Here is a 17,919-nt window from a genome sequence, read left to right as displayed (position 1 = left end):
AGTTCCAGAGGCTCTGACACACATTCTTCTCAGCTCTGCAGGTGCTGCATGCATGTCACACAGACATACATATGCAGGCACAACAACCATACATAAACTAAAAATAAATGTTTTTCTTCAGGTTCAAATGTATGAAACAGGGTTAGAGAAAACTTAAGACTTGAGTCTTACTTACCTGAGACTCTATCAAGAACATCTGACAGTGTTGTTGAGACTGGCAAATGCAGAGTACGAAACTTATGGCCTGCTCCAAACATTGGGTGTTGGATGACGTGGCTAGTTGCATTAATTCTCCCTTTGTACAGCTGAGGAAAAATTGATTAATTTAGAAGTGAGTGTTTTAGGATACATACTATCAGGAATCAATTTCAAAGGCATGAATGAATAAGAAGTTCAGTAAAGCATAACTTGTGTCCTTTACATATTTCTGGCATGCTTTGCCTAGAAATTGTTGATCAGCTTTATAAATTGGTAGTACCAATGGTATCAAATATTCTTTGTGCCCGCAAAACAAAACATACTATTAAAAACATGGTAGTTGTTGTTCTAATAAAGAGAATATGGCAAGTCATCCTAAATGACACTTACTGTCATTAAATACAAGCTGCTCGATTCAGTCTGCTGCATTACTAAGGAGAAGTTGGAGACATGGCTCCACAGTGAAGAACACTGGTGAAGAGATCCTGGGTTTGTTCTTAGCACCGACATAGCAGCACACAAGACCCTAACTCCAGGTCTAAGGGTCGAAAGCTCGTGTGTCATCAGGCACACACACTGCACACAGACATTTGAGCAAGACACTCATACATACAAGGTAGAAATTCCCCCTAGAAAGTATGTAAGAGTTATAAGGGCAAGAAAGTAATCACCAAGACCACTCACTGGGCAAGGTGACTGAAGAAACATTGTCACCTTCTCATCCTCCAGCATCAACTGTAGAAACAGTCTTCGTACAAACCCTGAAATATTCCCAGAAGTTGGAAGGCTACCCCTTTGAGGAGCTGTCTGAAATAGTTCACAGAGAACCTGGGAAGGCAAGAAATTTCTAAAGTTAATTGGAGATTTGCAGGTTTTTATTTTGAAAAAATAAACCAGAGATTTAAAATATGGATTAACAAATAAATGTATTTTAATTCATCAAGTCTGCAAATAAGAACGTAAATCTTTTAAAATATGGAAATACAGAGGCAGATGACAATGGAGAGGGTAAGAAAACAGCAAACATGACGGCACACAGCTCTCATCTCAGAACTCAGGAGGAAGTAGGTCTTTCAAACTCAAGGCCAATCTAGTCTACATAGCAAATTCTACAAGCCTACAGAGACCCTGACTCACAAAAAAACAAGCTGAGAAACTTGTCAATAGCAGAAAGAAATGCCTGCTATTGATCTTTCACATAAGAGTAGGCCTAGCCAAAACTGATTTTAGTAAACATTAATCCAGTTATAATAAAAATTACTTTTTGAAAAGTGCTTTGCCAGATGGCCCATGCCTTAATCCCAGCAGCAAGAGGCATGCCTTTGTGAGTCTGAGGCCAGCCCAGGTTACATAACAAAAACTGAGAGTGTGAGTGGGTATGGGAACTGGTTTTGCATCAAAACAGTCTTAATATGAAACAGATGATAATGAGATCACAAGTAAAAGGACCATAGCAACCCAGTCTACAAAGCACAATTCAAACTTGTAAAAATTTTAACTATGCCCCTGGTTCAAGCTTATAGTTCAAGCATTTGATTTTAACTAGTTATATTAAGCAGAGATATATTTGTTTAATAACAATACTATGAGAATAATGTACCTTGTTTTTCTAGCCAACAAACTCAAGTCGTTCTATATTTACAAAAATTTAAAATTGTATTAATAGAATGACAGGAATAAGCAATCCCCATTAACAGGGAGGAAAAGAACTTTTTTTCCCGGTTCATCATTGTTTTCTATTTCAGAGAGACTGTATCCTAAGGTGTTTATACACTATGTCTGTGTTCAAAAGCCCCCAATACTAGCCTTGATTTGTATACTGAAAAACTCGCCCAAACTCATGAAAGCCACAAAGCTGCAAAAGTCAACAACAAACCAAACTAAAGCACCTGCAAATATACTTACTCTAAACAATTCTAACTTGCAACAATTTTTGACCACAGAGACTTACTACAATAAACGGTCTATGATAATGTTCAGAGCCCCTCTTCTGAAACCTATTCTTAATGTCTATGTGATCAGAACAAACCAACAGTTACATCAGTCTGGTGATACTTAATAGGCAATCCCGTTCCAGCAACAAAAATACATTCTTTTAGTCTTGTTCTTTAACTAGGGGAGTTTTGGAAGAGTCAGATTGTAGCTAGAATGCCTATGAATTTCCAGTCACCTCATCCTAAAAAGCAATGTATTTTGAGAGCATATACTTCAAGGAGAGGGAAAAAGACATTGATATGTCAATTGTGGCCTAGATTCTGATACTTGTAGGTACCCAAGCTTTATTACCATGTGGCCCTTGCTTAACTAATTCCAAAAATGCAGTGCTTTCTCCTATTAACAAGCCCCCTGAGAAAGTCTAAGAAGGGCTCTGCTGTCTTACCTGTGCCATCAGCTTTTGGTTACTAGGGTGACATGAAATACACTGCAGAAAGAAGGCAACAGTCGCGTTCTCAATGGCTGTCCGTTGCTGGGTAGTCAGTACTGTCACAGCAGCTGAGGAATGAGAAGCTGATCTTGTGCTGCTGTGCTGCGCCCCTAGATTATGTCCTCCAGCAGTAGACCCAGAGTGACACAGTAAGAACAGAAGTGCTGTCCACAGTGGATTGACTTCAGAACCACCAAGCCAGTCCTTCATAATATGACTATTGCCAACTTCAGTCAAAAACCTAAGAATAGGAGCAACTAGGTCTGCTGTGATGGGCATCTTATTACAATGCTGTGGAATATGATGCCGCCGGAGTTTGTCCTGGGAATTATCTATTGACTGAGCAGTGCTTTCTGAGTAGGAAATATGACTAAAACAAAAACTAGCCAGACTCCTCACAAGAAGGGAAGGCAACCCCGAATCTAGCAACTGTTTAATAGCTTCTGGGGACTGAGAAGAAGAAGCAAGAGTTGCCAAGTGGGATTCGGTGAGAGCAAGAGGTGCTTGTGCATTTTTGGAGTCATCTGTCAGTGCCGAACTCAGATCTTGTTTCTTGCTATCATCTGTCATGGACAGTCTATGACACTGCACTGGAGGAGGGATAATGCCCATCCAGCCCATGAGCAAAGAAAAATAATTTGGATGTATATGGCACATGGAGCAAAGTAGACTGTCAACAGCTTTCTTCAGAACCACATTGCATGGAAGTGACATGGACCAACTAAAAAGTAACCTGGAGAAAAAAAAGATAGCACATGTTTTGTTTTTAGGAAAACATTCATTGCTTGAAATACTCCTACTGGAGATTAAATATAATGACAAAAAAAATTAAGAGTTTACTTGACATTTCAACCCCCCTCCCAACTGCATTCCTTTCCATTTTGAAAAGGGTGGGTCTCACTGTTGTATCCTTTGCTGTCCTGGAATTCACTGGGTTCACCAACTTCCTCTCTCCCAGTTCTAGAAATAGAGATGGGCAACCATTCCTGCCAATCTCAAACTTCCTATGATACTTTCCCTCCACAGTATATAGTTGTACACAACAGTTGTACAGTAAAGAAAACTGCAGCCGACAGTGCAACTGGGGATAACACGAAGCACGTAGGCAAAATCTAGAACACTTTCGCAAAACTTTCTGATTTAAAGAAAAACTAGCAATATCACTATCAATCTTAAAACAAAAAAGGCTGGAGTGCAGCTTCAGTTAAAGAACATGTCAAGTATCCTTTTGTATTTGTTATTTTTGAAGTCTCCTTACTAGCAAAAAAAAAAAAGATGAACGATTGTTGGAATACATTTCATGAATCAAGTTGTGCGAGAATTCTGTGTGCTTGTGGGAAAGCTCCAGGAAAACCAAAGCCTTGCATTCTGAGTTTCTTCAGAACCAGAATCGCTCTTGCAGCATGTTTTCTTTCTGCTCCCATGTGGAGTGGGTCGCGGTGAGTTCACCTCACTGCTGTTATTCATGTGCCTCTATGGGAAAATATGTCTTCGCCACGTGTGGTTTGTCCCTGTGGCTGTATTCTTTACTCAGGTGCCTCTTCTGATCCTCAGATCAGAATTAACTGTCTGATGCACCTCATTTTTAGGCTCCATTCTCTTAGATCCCATCACCTTTAGAGCAGTAAACAACTAGAGAAGCAGATACAATACTCTAGAAAAATGCACAGTAACTCTAGCACACATAAGGAAACGGTAGATGTCACTCATACTCACTCAAAGAGCTCTCGGTCCAGCAGTGCTGGCAAATCATACTCTACAAGCAGCTCATAGCTGTGCCAAAGAATCGCGGCTACGCAGTGCAGGTGAGACGGGGACGGCATGAGGAGACCATACTCGACAGCTGAGGAGCTCGGGGACATATAGCTCATTCTGCCACTTCTCTTCAAAGCAGCCATTTTTGCAGAGTCACTGACCCACTTTAGCAAAGCCTGAATTCTTAAAATGTAAAGAAAGACCAGTAATGCCACAACTGACATTTGATACAGATAATATCTTTACATGTGAAGTATTCTTACAAATGTAATACTGACTACAAACTCTATTTTAGCTCAAAAGCATTCAAAAATATATCTAAACATATTATTTTATCATGTAAAGCATATGAACAGATGTCAGTATATTCATTTGTTTAAACATTGTGCAGCTTTCTAAAAGGAAAGTATTAATTTCAATTCACTAAACTATGTTTGTGACTAAATAAAACAGTATACAGGTATACCTGTCTTTAGTTCCAGGGTCCTGAGTGGTGCCCAGCTGGTAAAGAATATCTATTGTGGAATCAGAGGAAAGTCCATTCAGTCTTCCAAAAAGTAAAGGGCTATTTAAATCTTAGCCAAGGAAAAAAGAAAAAGGTTGTTAGTTTAAAATGGAAAGATATGCTTTTTAAGTTATTCATTGAATGTCACCTGTAAATTATAAAAAAAGTTTAAAAGTAGCAAAGCTTTATAAGAACTTCATTCCAGAAAGAATTCCAAACATCACGTAGTTCCAGTATTTTACTGCGCAGGTGTGTGAGAATTCAAAGAGTAAAGTCAATAGTCACCTGTAGGGTCACTGCCGGATGCCGCACAATTTCTCAGGAGAATGTCAATAAGCTTCAGGCCGATTCTAGTGGACTGCAATCCAATCTTTACCAGCACAACCTCAATGTTGGGGGAATGCATCCCACAGTATGGCGACATCAGTAAGGCAGCACAAGTCTGTAGCAGATTGGCAGTAGGGGCAGCTGCACTGGCCATCATCCCTTCTAGATCACTTATATGTGTAAGGCAATGATGTAATAACCGTAACCATCCAATACTGAAATGTAGAAAGTACATGTGTGGCAATATAAGTAGCTCAAATTACTACAGATGTTTTCCATAAACTTATTGCATAAATTTCAACTTTATTGCTTCGTTGTTATACCCCAATGAGATTATTGTATTAGACCTAATAGAAATAGGTACTATGTAAGCACCTATAGAACAACTTACTAAGATATTTTTTGGGAGGGGAGGGGCGGAGGGTCTAGCTGTGGCTGTCCAGGAATTCACTATGTAGACCAGGCTTGCCTGGAACTCACAGAAATCCACCTGCCTTTGTCTCCCAAGTGCTGGGATTAAAGGTGTGCACCATCACATCTGGCTAGGATGAATAATTTGAAAACAACCACAGAAAGCATTTTTTAAAAAATTAGAAATAAAAAATTCATACCTTGTTTTGGAAACTTGATCTTCAGATGGAAGAAAGGGATTATTAACTGTGGCCGATGAGGTGGTACCAAAAGCAGTAAGGCCTAATAACTTAATCTGTGAAAGGCCTAGTGTGCTGGCATCTCGAGGACGATGCAGTCTGAGGCAGACAGCAGAAGCTACCTCAGCTTTCACAAGCTGAATTTTTATGTAGGTGAGACCACTTGTGACAACAGGAGTAGACAAAGGGAGCATATTTACACCATCTGCACTGACTTCAACAGACACTGACGACGGGCAGGCTGCAGGAAGAGAAAACTGAACAGTAAACAAAGGGGAACCAGATGCTACACTCTAGTTAGTAAAAGGTGCACTTATTTGGCAACTTTCAGATGCATGCACATGAACATAACATAGTTTTAACATTGGTTGTTTAAAATAACTTCAAAAGGATAGAATAGTAATAACAATTGGTTCAATAATTCATACTGTCATTTACAGCACTGTGCTTAAAGTCACAGCTAATATTAAAATTGATTTCACTTAAAATTTAAAAGTAAAACAGTTTCTGTTACTTTAAGGAGTGCCAGTGAGGTAACAACTAGCGACTCTAAACAGGGAGGTTCTGTCCCCAGAGCACAGATGCCTATGGAGAAAACACATTTATCAAAGAAAAACTTAAAGCCTGCCCACACTCACACCAACAGTTCTCCTTCCAAATAAAAGCTTTTCTTCTCAGACACACTGCCTGACCATGTAACTGATGTGAAGTTACAAGCACAGGACATTATGCCTGCCTTTCACCTTACGCTAGTTGTACGAGATTAGGTAATCGTTTGAATATTATGAGTAGAATACAGTCTACCTTTCAAATAAAAACATCCCTCCAAACACACTAAGAATCTATGAAATCTCCAAGTTTTTCATCCAAATGAAGAACATCGAATAACAATGAGACAGTGAACACAAATGAATGTAACCATCTCAATAAGAACTGTGGCTATGCTGAAAGAGTCTAAGTGACTTCCAAGTGGAAAAATATTATCAAGCACTGTTAATGAATATGCTACAAAAAAAGAAAAAATCTGTCTCTGCTTAATCTGGAGCTGACTTTCCAAATATTAAGGAATTTACCTTGAAACATCCTGATAAAATATATTCAATTAAGAACCAAGTGAATTATAATATACAGGAGAAAGAAAGGAAGAAAGAGAGGGAGGAAGGAAGAGAGGAAGAAAGAGAAGGAGAAAGAGAGGGAGGAAGCAAGCAAGCAAGCCAGCCCACACTGATTAAATACTCGTATGCACAGGAGGCTTTCTGGATACACTTCCATCGTCACCTGTCTCTCAGCTGTTATTCTTAGGGTACCTCACAGTACTCACTTGCAAGAGACGCAAGGTGAGGCTGAATATGTATCTCCTTCAGCAGCACTGCTGAAGGCAGGTGGATGGTAAGGTCACACCAGGCTTCCTCTGGCAGGAAGATGTAGGACCAAGCAGCAGAACGGGCTCTTCGGTGGGGTGGGGTGGCTTGCAAGAGCACCTCGGCTGGTTGGGCGGTAGGACTACTAGAAGTGATTGTACCTACGAGGAAACATTCAAATAGCATACATACATGTGAAAAGGATCTAGCAAAACACTGAGAAAAACTAAAATGATAGTATGAATAGTAAACTATAAAAACGAGCAGAAAATAAATATCTGCTGGAATCACTAACTGTTCAGTCACCAGACATGATGATCAAAGTATTCCCAAAACAGCCAGTCAACTCTTATTACTCACATTAACATTTGAAGAGAGAACTGACCTAAAAGTGTTGTAGTTAAAAGAATGTTTTGGTACCAACAGCCTATAAAAGGAACTTTTTATATTCAAAATGATACTAATCTATTATCAACTTGTGTCAACAACTAATTTTGCTTCACCTCAGCAAACACTAAGTAGGGTCATAGTAGTAAGAGGCAGGGCCACTGTCTTACCAAGGGGTGCAAAGTTATGGATTCCTTCTGCATTGTCAGGCTCAGAGGCCAGGATTCTTGTTTTCAAAGTGCTGTCAACAGCTTTATTTGGGCCAGAATCAAGGAATTTCATAATAGTTGACACCATACTCCTCGCAGTATTCACAATAGCCCTTGTACTGGTGACCATGTTGTTGCAGATAAGCTGAACTCCACCTAAAATCACAAAGAATACTAAATCAGAAGAGTCCGAAGAACAAGGCTAGGCATTGAAGGTGAGCATTCAGGGAACAAAACTGACCGTGCTAGAAAGACAGCCTGAGGCTCTTACCCATGTCGTGGAACGCTTTCAACGCATCACTAGTGTCCAGCACTCTCAAAATAAACCACAACAGTGGCTCCGATAACTGGCAAGTAGCAAGAGATCCCTAAAAAGTAAACAAATACACATGGTTTTATAAGTCTCCGCGAATCTCGACAACTACATTTCTTCATATGATCAAAATACACTATATAAAATTACCAATGAAGTAATTAAAACATTATATTAGAATGAAAATTTACCGTAATACTCTAACTAAAAGGAAATAAAAGATGAATTTTGAAGAGTTGTCCCTCTTAAGTAGTTCTGTGTAACAGCTCAGGAAACATCCTGCTAGTTATGAATGCTACCTCAGGGAAAAAGGAGTAGTGGGACTTTTCCAGAATAACTGTTTACCTTTTCTACCTCTGTAGTCATTTTAAAAAATACCATTAACACCAAATTCCTAGGAAAATGAATGCATCTAGCGAGTATCATCCTGAGTGAGGTAACCCAGTCACAAAAGAACAGACTTAATATGCAGTCACTGATAATTAGATACTACTAACCCCAGAAAGCTCTGAACACCCCAGAACAACTCACAGGCCATATGAAGCTCAAGAAAAACAAAGGCCAAAAAGTGAAAGTCTCAGTCCTTCTTAGGAAAAAGAAAAAAAGTGTATAGCACCCTCTCAGAGTGTGGTACACCTGGACCTTAAATCATTAATAATCCAAGAGTTAGGAATACAGCCTTGTGGCAATTTTTGGTATTCAAAGATCATTATGCTTAATCTATACACACCAAGAAAACTGACTCTTTCCATGTTACTTTCTGTCCTACATGTACTTTATGCTTATGGTAACTAGTGGGACTTCAATGCATACTATCAAACCTCTAAAAGAATTAAGTACTGACAAAAACTTATTCATGTAGTGTTATGCCAGAATGCCTTTAAAAATCTACACATGTATCTCTTTTTTTAAAATAAAGTTGTAAGAGAAAAAAAATTGAGAGAAAAAAATAAACATTAAAAAAATACTGTAACACCAAATTTTATTCTTCAATTTTTATTAAAACTGAAATAAGATTTACTTTGCTTATGCACTGCTGTTCTCTTTTTTAATACATTCATGGATATTCCTAATTTGTCTGATCTGTAACTCTCTATTTGCATTAGTATCAAACCGTGACACTGCTGCAGCTACTGCTGGATTGAACGTACTTGTCTGCCCATGTATCCACAGGCCATGTAGGTCAGGATCGGCTGTAACATCATGTGCACTGTAGAGGCTTTCTTACTAAGTGTTGTCAAAATGGTAAATAATCCATCTCCAACTGATATGGCATCTAACCCACCATGAAAGTTTTCATGTTTGGTGAGATGTAAGCCACTTGCACCTAGTTTAATAGAAGATTATATATTTGTAAAGTACATACATAAAAAACAGTCATTATAACAGTTTTTAAAAAGTTGTTCAAAAAACATTGAAGGATAGGTGCATAATTCTCTTCACTTTCTCACAAAGAGAGAGAAACACACACACACACACACACACACACACACACACACACACACCCACACACACACAAGTATATGTAGAGGTATCCAATACTAGGTGCATCGTCTTACATGAGATCTCCCACTGCAGGCTAACATAAAAAGAGTCCTATTGTGTGACTACAAGCCATCATTCTAAACGACAGTATTGAACCAAGAAGAGAGTAAAGGGTTTGGATTAACAGTACTGTCTGGAAGAGGACTCAGTTTTGATGCAGTAAGTATCTCACAACAGTCTATAACTGCACTCCCAGGGGATCTGAAGCCTTCTTCTAGTCCCCTGAGAACATAGCATGGAGGCGGTGCAAACATATAGCCAAGTAAAACATACACACATGAAATAAAGTTGGGGGTGGGAGAAAATATTTGTGAGCAGAAAATGTATCAGATATAAACTTTGTTACATTTTGTTAAAGTCTTTTAAAAATTTTCCATTTCCAAATGGTGGAAAAGTTAAACAGTGACATGTAAAAGTATAATGACACATGTCATAAAAGCATGCAGGAATGGGGTACATCTCGCCATTGTCTAATACACTGAAACTATTACAAGTACTTATGACGGATGTCTTTTTTTTAAAACATTTATTTCATGTATATATGAGTACGCTGTAGCTGTCTTCAGACACACCAGGAGAGGGCATCAGATCCCATTACAGATGGTTGTGAGCCACCATGTGATTGCTGGGATTTGAACTCAGAACCTCTGAAAAAGTAGACAGTACTCTAACCACTGAGCCACCTCTCCAGCCCTATGACGGATGTCTTAATGCTGCTTTTCTTTTTCTGTTTTTGATACAGGGTCTACCTAATAAACATTAAACTCACTAAGTTTACCATCCTGTTTAAACTGTCAGAGAACTCTCTTCCTTTTCCTCCTCAGTACTGGAATTGAAGGCATTGTAAGACAGTAAATGCCTAGTTAATCTTAATGTCTTACTCAAGTTACTTTGTTAAGATTTTTTTCTCAGAATTTTTGAAACTGACAGAAACAATCTTTTGATAGCATATTTCCTGTCAAGCCAGTGATAGCATAAATTGTGAAGAATAAAAATAGGTGTAACACCAAGAAGAGATTAGATCAATACTCCAAATACGTACCGATTATCATTGCCATGGCGCTGCTATTACACAGGCCTAGAGCAGACAAGATCTGGCTCATAATTTGCTGGTTGGCTAAGACTAAGTCAGCAACATACGCAGGAGGTCCTGGAATACTGGTACTGCTTCCACTGACATCTTTGCCTCCTGAGACTTTTTCTTCATCTGAAACACTATCTGTAGTATTGGTGGTCACAGACACTCTTGCGCTGTATTCCCTGTTGCTTGAAAGAGGCAGCTGTACTAAAATGTTAACAAGTTTTAACAAATCAAACATGAGCTGATCTCTTGTCATTTCACCACAAACAGCTTTTGCATCACCTGGACGAATGAGGTTTGCAAATAGTCCCCCAAAACATGCTCGTGCACCGACAGAGCTGTCTGATCCACTTCTAGACATGACCTTGTCTGAACACGTGATGTAGTGATGCACCAAAAAGGTGACAGACTCTATCACAGCAGAGATAGTGCTAACTGACACAACCTCAAAGTTCTGCTCCAGAGCAAACTCCAACAGCTTCACTTGGGCATCAAGAGGTCCTTGGCCTGTCTGGAAGGCTCCCCTGCAGAGACAGTGAAAAAGCAAAGGATTGAAAATTAAATCACTTTAGGCAACTTTGACTAACAACTATGTTTCTTCCTTTAGCAGTTCTTCAACCTTATACAAGTTTTCTGCTTGTCTCCATTATTCCTAACCAAAATTAGCTTCCCTTCTCAATTGAAAAGAAGAAAAAATACAGGTATTATACTAAATTAACTGAAAGTAACAGACTAAAAGATTTTTATGTGACAAGCTGATTTCTATAATGGTCATTTAAGTATTAGGAGGACACTGGCTAACCAGGCAGGTTTTTTTCCTACCTGTACTTAAATGACAATACTGTTTATCATACATTAAAAGGGTTCTGTTTAGGCCTAGAGAGATGTCTCAGAGGTTGAGAGAACTGACTGCTCTTCCAGAGGTCCTGAGTTCAATCCCAGCAACCACATGGTGGCTCACAACCATCTGTAATGGGATCTTTCCCCTCTTCTGATATGCAGGCAGAATAAGAATACTCTGTACAAAATAAATAAATCTTAAAACAATAAAAAAATAAGTTCTTTTTGTCTGGGAATTTCTTAAATTTACTCTTTTAATATGCTACATACTTCTGTTTTTATTTATGATTTCTATAAGAGATTGAACTGTTACTTTCATTCTTCAGCTACCTTTCTTTGGAATATTAATATTAAATATTTTTAGAAATCACCTTTATTTCTCTCTAAAGAATCTAAATAATTCTTCCACTTCGGCAAGGGCAGGTCCCAGAGGACTAAATAATGAACACAATGATCCAGTGTCAACTGACAACCTGTGATATGGAAACATTCGATGCTTTTAAAGTTAACACAGAATGGCAGCCATCTATTCTTTTAGCATGCTGCATTACTTTTGTTTTTACTTATGACTTCTATAGGAGAGAAAACTGTTAATTTAATTCTTGAGCTATCTTTCTTTGACATATTGGTATTATATATTTTAAAACTCTGTCCTTATTTCTCTATTTCATAAAAATTTGAGTATTTTTTCCCTTTGAGACAGGGTTTCTCTATGTAGCTCTGGGTATCCTGGAAATTGCTCTATATACCAGGCCAGCCTTGAACTCAGAGATCCACCTGCCTCCCCAGTGCTGGAACTGGGATTAAAGGTGTGCACCACCATCACCTTGCTGAATTTCAGGTAACTTTCAGCTAAAGACTATAACTAAGCTACAAGATTATTAAAACAGCAGTGGAGCTTTCAGGTACCACATTCTTACAGTAACAGAATCTGGAAGACTTGAAAGACATCTAGACCCTTCCTCCACAGCCCTCAACTCAACTGTCCTCTAGACTACCAAAACCCTAATTAATGTTGAGGTAAAGTGTATTCTTGGAACCCACTTTCACTTTTACATCAGGACATAAGGAGTAGAAGCTGTAATTTACCTTTCTGTGGACAGTATGTGAATTAACTTGAGCAAAAGTTCACTGAATATCTGAGGACATGTTGAAGACAGATGCACTTGTAGTCGAGTGAGAAATTCTTGCATAGCTTGTGTGGCTGTTGGACCAACCTGAAAAGAATTTCACATCCACTGAAAACCAGAGTGAGAGCAATGGCATGCTCAGAACGGCAGGAGGAGAGCTAGGAGCTAGAGTGTCAGACGCCTCATATGAACAGCAACATTTCAACAGCAACAGGAGAAAGCAAATTCCCGTTTTGGTCTTCACATATTTATTAATCCTATTATTAATCCTATCTCTTTGTGATAAGCAGTAAAAAAGAATTGCTTCTATGACCAGATGTCTTTGTAACACTTCCCAAACTACAATAACATTTTGCACTGAATTTTATGAACAACCTTATAAAAAAAATGTGATCCCTAAAAGAAAAAAAAAAAGTTTGGGGCTAAAGACATGGCTCAGTGATTAAGAGCACTAGTTGCTCTTCCACAGGACCAAAATCCACATGGTGGTTAATATCTGTCTATGTAAGAAATCAGAGGCCCTCTTCTGACGTCCATGGGTACCAGGCATGCCTCTGGTACATGCAGACAAAACATTTCTGCACATAAAATCTTAATAAAAAACAAAAAGCAGAATTGGATTCAAGTTAACTGACTCACCAATGGTCATGTTTTCAATTCCCAGTAAAACCAAGAGCTATAAGAGCAATGACAAAAAATAAACTGTAAAACTAAATAAAATACATCTATACCAAGTTCTAAAACCCTGCTTTCCAAGCATCTTTATCAAAAAGTGACAGAGATCAGGTGTGGGGAGAGCCAGGTGAGAGGGCCAAGACAGGAAATGAAATCGGTGGCTGGGGGCTGGGTTGCATCTCTAGGACATGCCAGAGACCAGGGTTGGGGGAGGTCTCTGGGAGTCTATAGCTGAGGCTCCTAGTAGTAGGGAATATGGAGCCTGAAGTGGCATCTCCTGTAGCACAGGGCTCCGTCTCAGTGAAGGGATAAGGATACCAACAAATGCAAGATGTCTGACCCCAAATCTGTCCTGCCTACGAGAATTCCAGGGACAAGGATGGAACAGAGACTGAGTGAATGGCCAACCAATGACTGGCACAACTTGAGACACAGTCCATGTAAGAGAGCCAATCCCTCACACTATTGTTGATAGGAGCCCAACATAACCATCCTCTCAGAAGCTCCACCAAGCACATGACTAAAGAGATGCAGAGATTGACAGCCAAACATTGTACACAGTGCAGGGTATCTTGTGGAAGAGTTAGAGGAAGGACTAGGAGACCCAGAGGGGATACGAACTCCATAGAAAGACCAACAGAGTCAATTAACCTGGACCCCTGGGGAATCCCAGAGACTGAACCACTAGCCAAACAGCTGGACCTAGGCCTGTCTCCCTGCAAATATGTAGCAGATATGCAGCTTGGTCTTCATACAGGTCTTTCAACAACTGCAGTGGGACCTGTTCCTGTTGCCTGCCTGTAGATCCTGTTCCCTTAACTGGCCTGCCTTGAGTTATCTCAGTGGAAAAAGGTGCCAGATCCTGCAGTGACTTGATGTGCCAGAGTATGTTGGGGGTAGGGGCTATCTCCCCCCTTCTCAGAAGAGAAGTGAAAGGGGAAGGGTGGAGGGGCTATGTAAAGAAGAGAGAGTCAAGAAGACAGGGGTGGCTCCAATCAGGATGTAAGTGAATAAATTAATAAATTAATGGAGAAAAAAAATGAGTCATGATAACCAGCATTAAATGAGTAGACATTTCAGATTATGGACACCTCTGCAGAATTCCTACAAAGTGGTCTTTTGTATTAGGCTAATTTGCTTTGATAGAAAAATAATACAATCCTAGAGAAATTTATGAAAAGTAGGATACAACAAAACCCAATAAGTTATTTTAGAACTATGTAATAGTAATTGCTAATGCCCCCCCTAACAAATCGTAGCACTCTTAGTCATATTTCTAATATGAAACCAGGATATATAGAAAGATTAATTTTTTAAAATATCTTCTACTATCTTTATGCTAAAAAATTTTGCACCACTAAAATTATTTCATCAAGAAACAATAAGTAGGATTACTTAAACAGAAGCAGCACATTACAATATAAATAAAATTAATATGAAGGAAATCTACATTGAGATGCATAAATTTAGCTCATTCCAGAGCAAAACTTTGTTTTTTAATTTTTTTTCCCATAGGGAAAATTATGAATATCATAAAATGACTAAAATTATCATTTTTAATAATAGCACTGATTAAATAAGAAGTTTCAAAAACACTTTAATACCCCTACAAATTTTTATGTTTATTAAATTATTCAAAACATAGCAATAGTGGGCACAGTAGCTCCACCATTAATCCCAGCACTTAGGAGGCAGAGAAAGGCAGATCACTGTGTAGTTTACACAGTGAGTTCCAGAGCTACAAATAAACAAACAAACAAACAAAAATCTGTGTAGAGAAAAACTTATTATCTGCCTGTCATAAAGTCTACTTTAAAAGAATTATACTTTACAAATCTGTTTACTGAGAGGTCTGAACAGATCAGTAGCTAAAGACTATATTACCTGTGGGCTGTGCTGATTCGTCCCATGTGGACTGGTACCAGAAAGAAATTTCACTAACACATGAATAAGGTTTGGATCTGAAACCAACAAATGAGCTGTAGTCTCCTGAGTACCAATAGAACTGCTGGAACCAGCTATTAAAAGAAAAAATAAAAAAGCAAAGGAATATAAAACTCCTAGCAATAATGAAATGTATTATTTATATGTATGTTTTCATTGCAATGAATAATGGCACATTCCTTCTTAAAACATTCAATCACTTGGGCTGGTGGTGCAGACAAGTAATCCTAGTTGCTGAGGATGCTGGAGCAAGAGAAAAAACAAGTTGTTTAAGAATTGCTAGCGCTACAGACAGAGCTCAAAGCCACACAGAGCACAAGTAAACGGAGCATTGTGAATACAGTACAATAGTAGAATATTTGCTTCACATGCAAGAGGCCCAGGTTCAGTAACCTTCACTCAGGAGACTAGCCTGGACATCACTCTGCTTCTCAGCTACCACATGCCTCTTCTCACCTCCTCCACATTGTGAAAACACCCAAGTACATCTTTATTTGGTACACAGACAAGTGAGAAGGACCTAAGTCTCAAATGGTCTTTGGTAGAGTAACAACATTCCGTTTCCCAGAACAGGAAAAGATACTTGCTTGAGAATTTTTAACTTATGAGGCAATACCTATTCTCTGTCATCCACAGGTAATACTCTATGAACTATGGATAAGTAACACATACTTTGCACTAACATAATCTTCAGTATCACATAGATAAATGAAAAATATAATAGAAATCAAAAAGTGGAAAATGCTTTTTAAAATATTAGTATAAAGGGTGTTCTATTAAATGAAATTATGTTTAAATACACATGAAATTCATCCTAACACTGACAAAAGGTAGAGACTAAGCATGAAGAATAAAAAGCAATGAATCCTTAGACTAATACTTCATTTTCTGAAATGCCATACATTATCAACCTAATATCAGAAATATTAAAGTATACAAGAGTGGTCAATATAAATAAATTTTGAACTCACAAGTAAGCTGCATATTCGTCATGAGTGTTAGGCTATGAAGCACAAGGCACCATGTCCGGAGCAAAGTATTTGGATACCAAGCTAGCACTGTGAGAAAGCTAGTTATTGATGCTACACAGAAAGAAAAAGAAAGGGAAAATGTATTTAGTTGAGATAATTGAATGCTTATTAATAACTAAAATCAAAAAAAGTTATTTCTTCACAATTGATTTATTAACTAGTATCTTCAAAATCCCCCTAAATTATTCCCCACTAAATACAAATAAAACTGTAAAAGCTGGTACCAAGGGAGCTGGAGAGATGGCTCAGTGGGTGAGAGAGCTTACAGCTAGCTCTTCATAAGATTCCCACAAGATCACGCCTTCATTAACGTCAGTTCCAGGAAAGCTGATGCCTCTTCTGACCTCTGTGGGTCCCATAACACTCATATACAACACTCAAGAGCACACACGTATTATAGGAACTTAATAACAAGGTAAGTCTAAAGCTCAGCAAGTAACATACAATGAAATGGTATCATTACAAAACTGTTGTACCTTTTATCCAATGTGATTTCTCTTATAAGTTACATTCTTCAAAACAAAAATCTAAAAAAAGGGCACCCTAACAAAATGTGGGATACTGCAGACCAATCAAAAACAATCTGACTTCAGAAGAAAAGAGCAAACTCAAACTACTGAAGTAACTTGGAAAACAGACAGGAAGAAGTCTAGCAACTGGAGAAGTCTAAGAAATTACTCAGAGTGCACTATGCCAATCAAATACAGCAGACTGTGAAAAACAGGGTCCAACCCTTCCTTAAAACTGGTTGTAGAGATGCTTGTTGACAGCTATTAAAAGGAAACAAAAGAAGCTTGAAAGAGCTGGAATGCCAAAAGCTTAAAATAATAGCAACAACAAAAAGCTGAACTTTAAAATCTAAAAGCAAAAGATCATTTTATTGACCTAAATGTAAAACTTTCCAAGTTCAACAAATAGAACCATGGGAAATGTTCATCTTGACACCTCTAATAAAATGTCGATAAATCGAGATAAATCGAGAAAATACTCTTACTAAAGAAAAACAACCAGAAAGACTAGGAGAGGCATGTCCTTCTAAGTTTAGGCTACAAAGCTTGTCAAGGACAAAGGAGAAGGGGAAGGAGGGAAGGAAGATAGGAGAGGAAACTGGGAAGAAAGGTAAAACCCAACAGCTCAGCTTTTATTTTATCTGTTTGAGTGTTTGCCTACACATACGGTGGATCCCCTAGAACTGGATGAATTGTAGATGGTTATAAGCCACCGTGAAGGTGGCTAGGAACCTAACCTGGGTCCTCAGCAGGAAAAAAAAAAAAAAGCCCTTAATTGCTGAGCCACCTTTCCAGTCCCCAAAAGTCAACTTTTAGAAGCATTCTGTGGTCAACTACGAAAATTGTTGGTTAGTCTCTCACAAGACCATAAAAAGCAAAGTTTCAAATTCTCCTGTTTACTTTGAGAGCACCCAGAATACTGTACATCCCAACATGGGCAAAGGCCTATCCCTATATCACCAAGCATACACAAGTTGGTAGTACGCTGAACCCAAGGGACACAGGGCGAGTGCCCCAGAGAGAGAAATACATTT

At 38.5% G+C, this 17,919-nt stretch overlaps 1 protein-coding gene across 5 annotated transcripts in view; it reads right to left on the bottom strand.

Annotated features, from left to right (window-relative positions):
* The window catches only part of BIRC6 (baculoviral IAP repeat containing 6), a gene marked incomplete at its 5' end in the record, with an annotated part of 154,276 nt that overhangs the window by 48,021 nt on the left and 88,336 nt on the right, over window positions 1–17,919 (bottom strand). For all 5 annotated transcript variants that reach the window (XM_080927706.1, XM_080927708.1, XM_080927707.1 and 2 more), the window contains 15 exons: window positions 176–305; window positions 883–1,026; window positions 2,579–3,356; window positions 4,340–4,561; window positions 4,845–4,953; window positions 5,169–5,425; window positions 5,822–6,101; window positions 7,182–7,382; window positions 7,779–7,973; window positions 8,089–8,185; window positions 9,282–9,457; window positions 10,718–11,280; window positions 12,686–12,813; window positions 15,286–15,419; window positions 16,317–16,427. In XM_080927706.1, the coding sequence (XP_080783832.1) occupies window positions 176–305; window positions 883–1,026; window positions 2,579–3,356; window positions 4,340–4,561; window positions 4,845–4,953; window positions 5,169–5,425; window positions 5,822–6,101; window positions 7,182–7,382; window positions 7,779–7,973; window positions 8,089–8,185; window positions 9,282–9,457; window positions 10,718–11,280; window positions 12,686–12,813; window positions 15,286–15,419; window positions 16,317–16,427 (3,525 nt within the window). The remainder of the gene's footprint in view (window positions 1–175; window positions 306–882; window positions 1,027–2,578; window positions 3,357–4,339; window positions 4,562–4,844; window positions 4,954–5,168; window positions 5,426–5,821; window positions 6,102–7,181; window positions 7,383–7,778; window positions 7,974–8,088; window positions 8,186–9,281; window positions 9,458–10,717; window positions 11,281–12,685; window positions 12,814–15,285; window positions 15,420–16,316; window positions 16,428–17,919) is intronic.

This window comes from Micromys minutus (assembly GCF_963924665.1).
Source record: "Micromys minutus genome assembly, chromosome: 1".
Taxonomy (NCBI): Eukaryota; Metazoa; Chordata; class Mammalia; order Rodentia; family Muridae; genus Micromys; species Micromys minutus.
The sequence above is the reverse complement of the archived record's forward strand: the minus strand, read 5'-3'. Positions and strand labels throughout refer to the sequence as shown.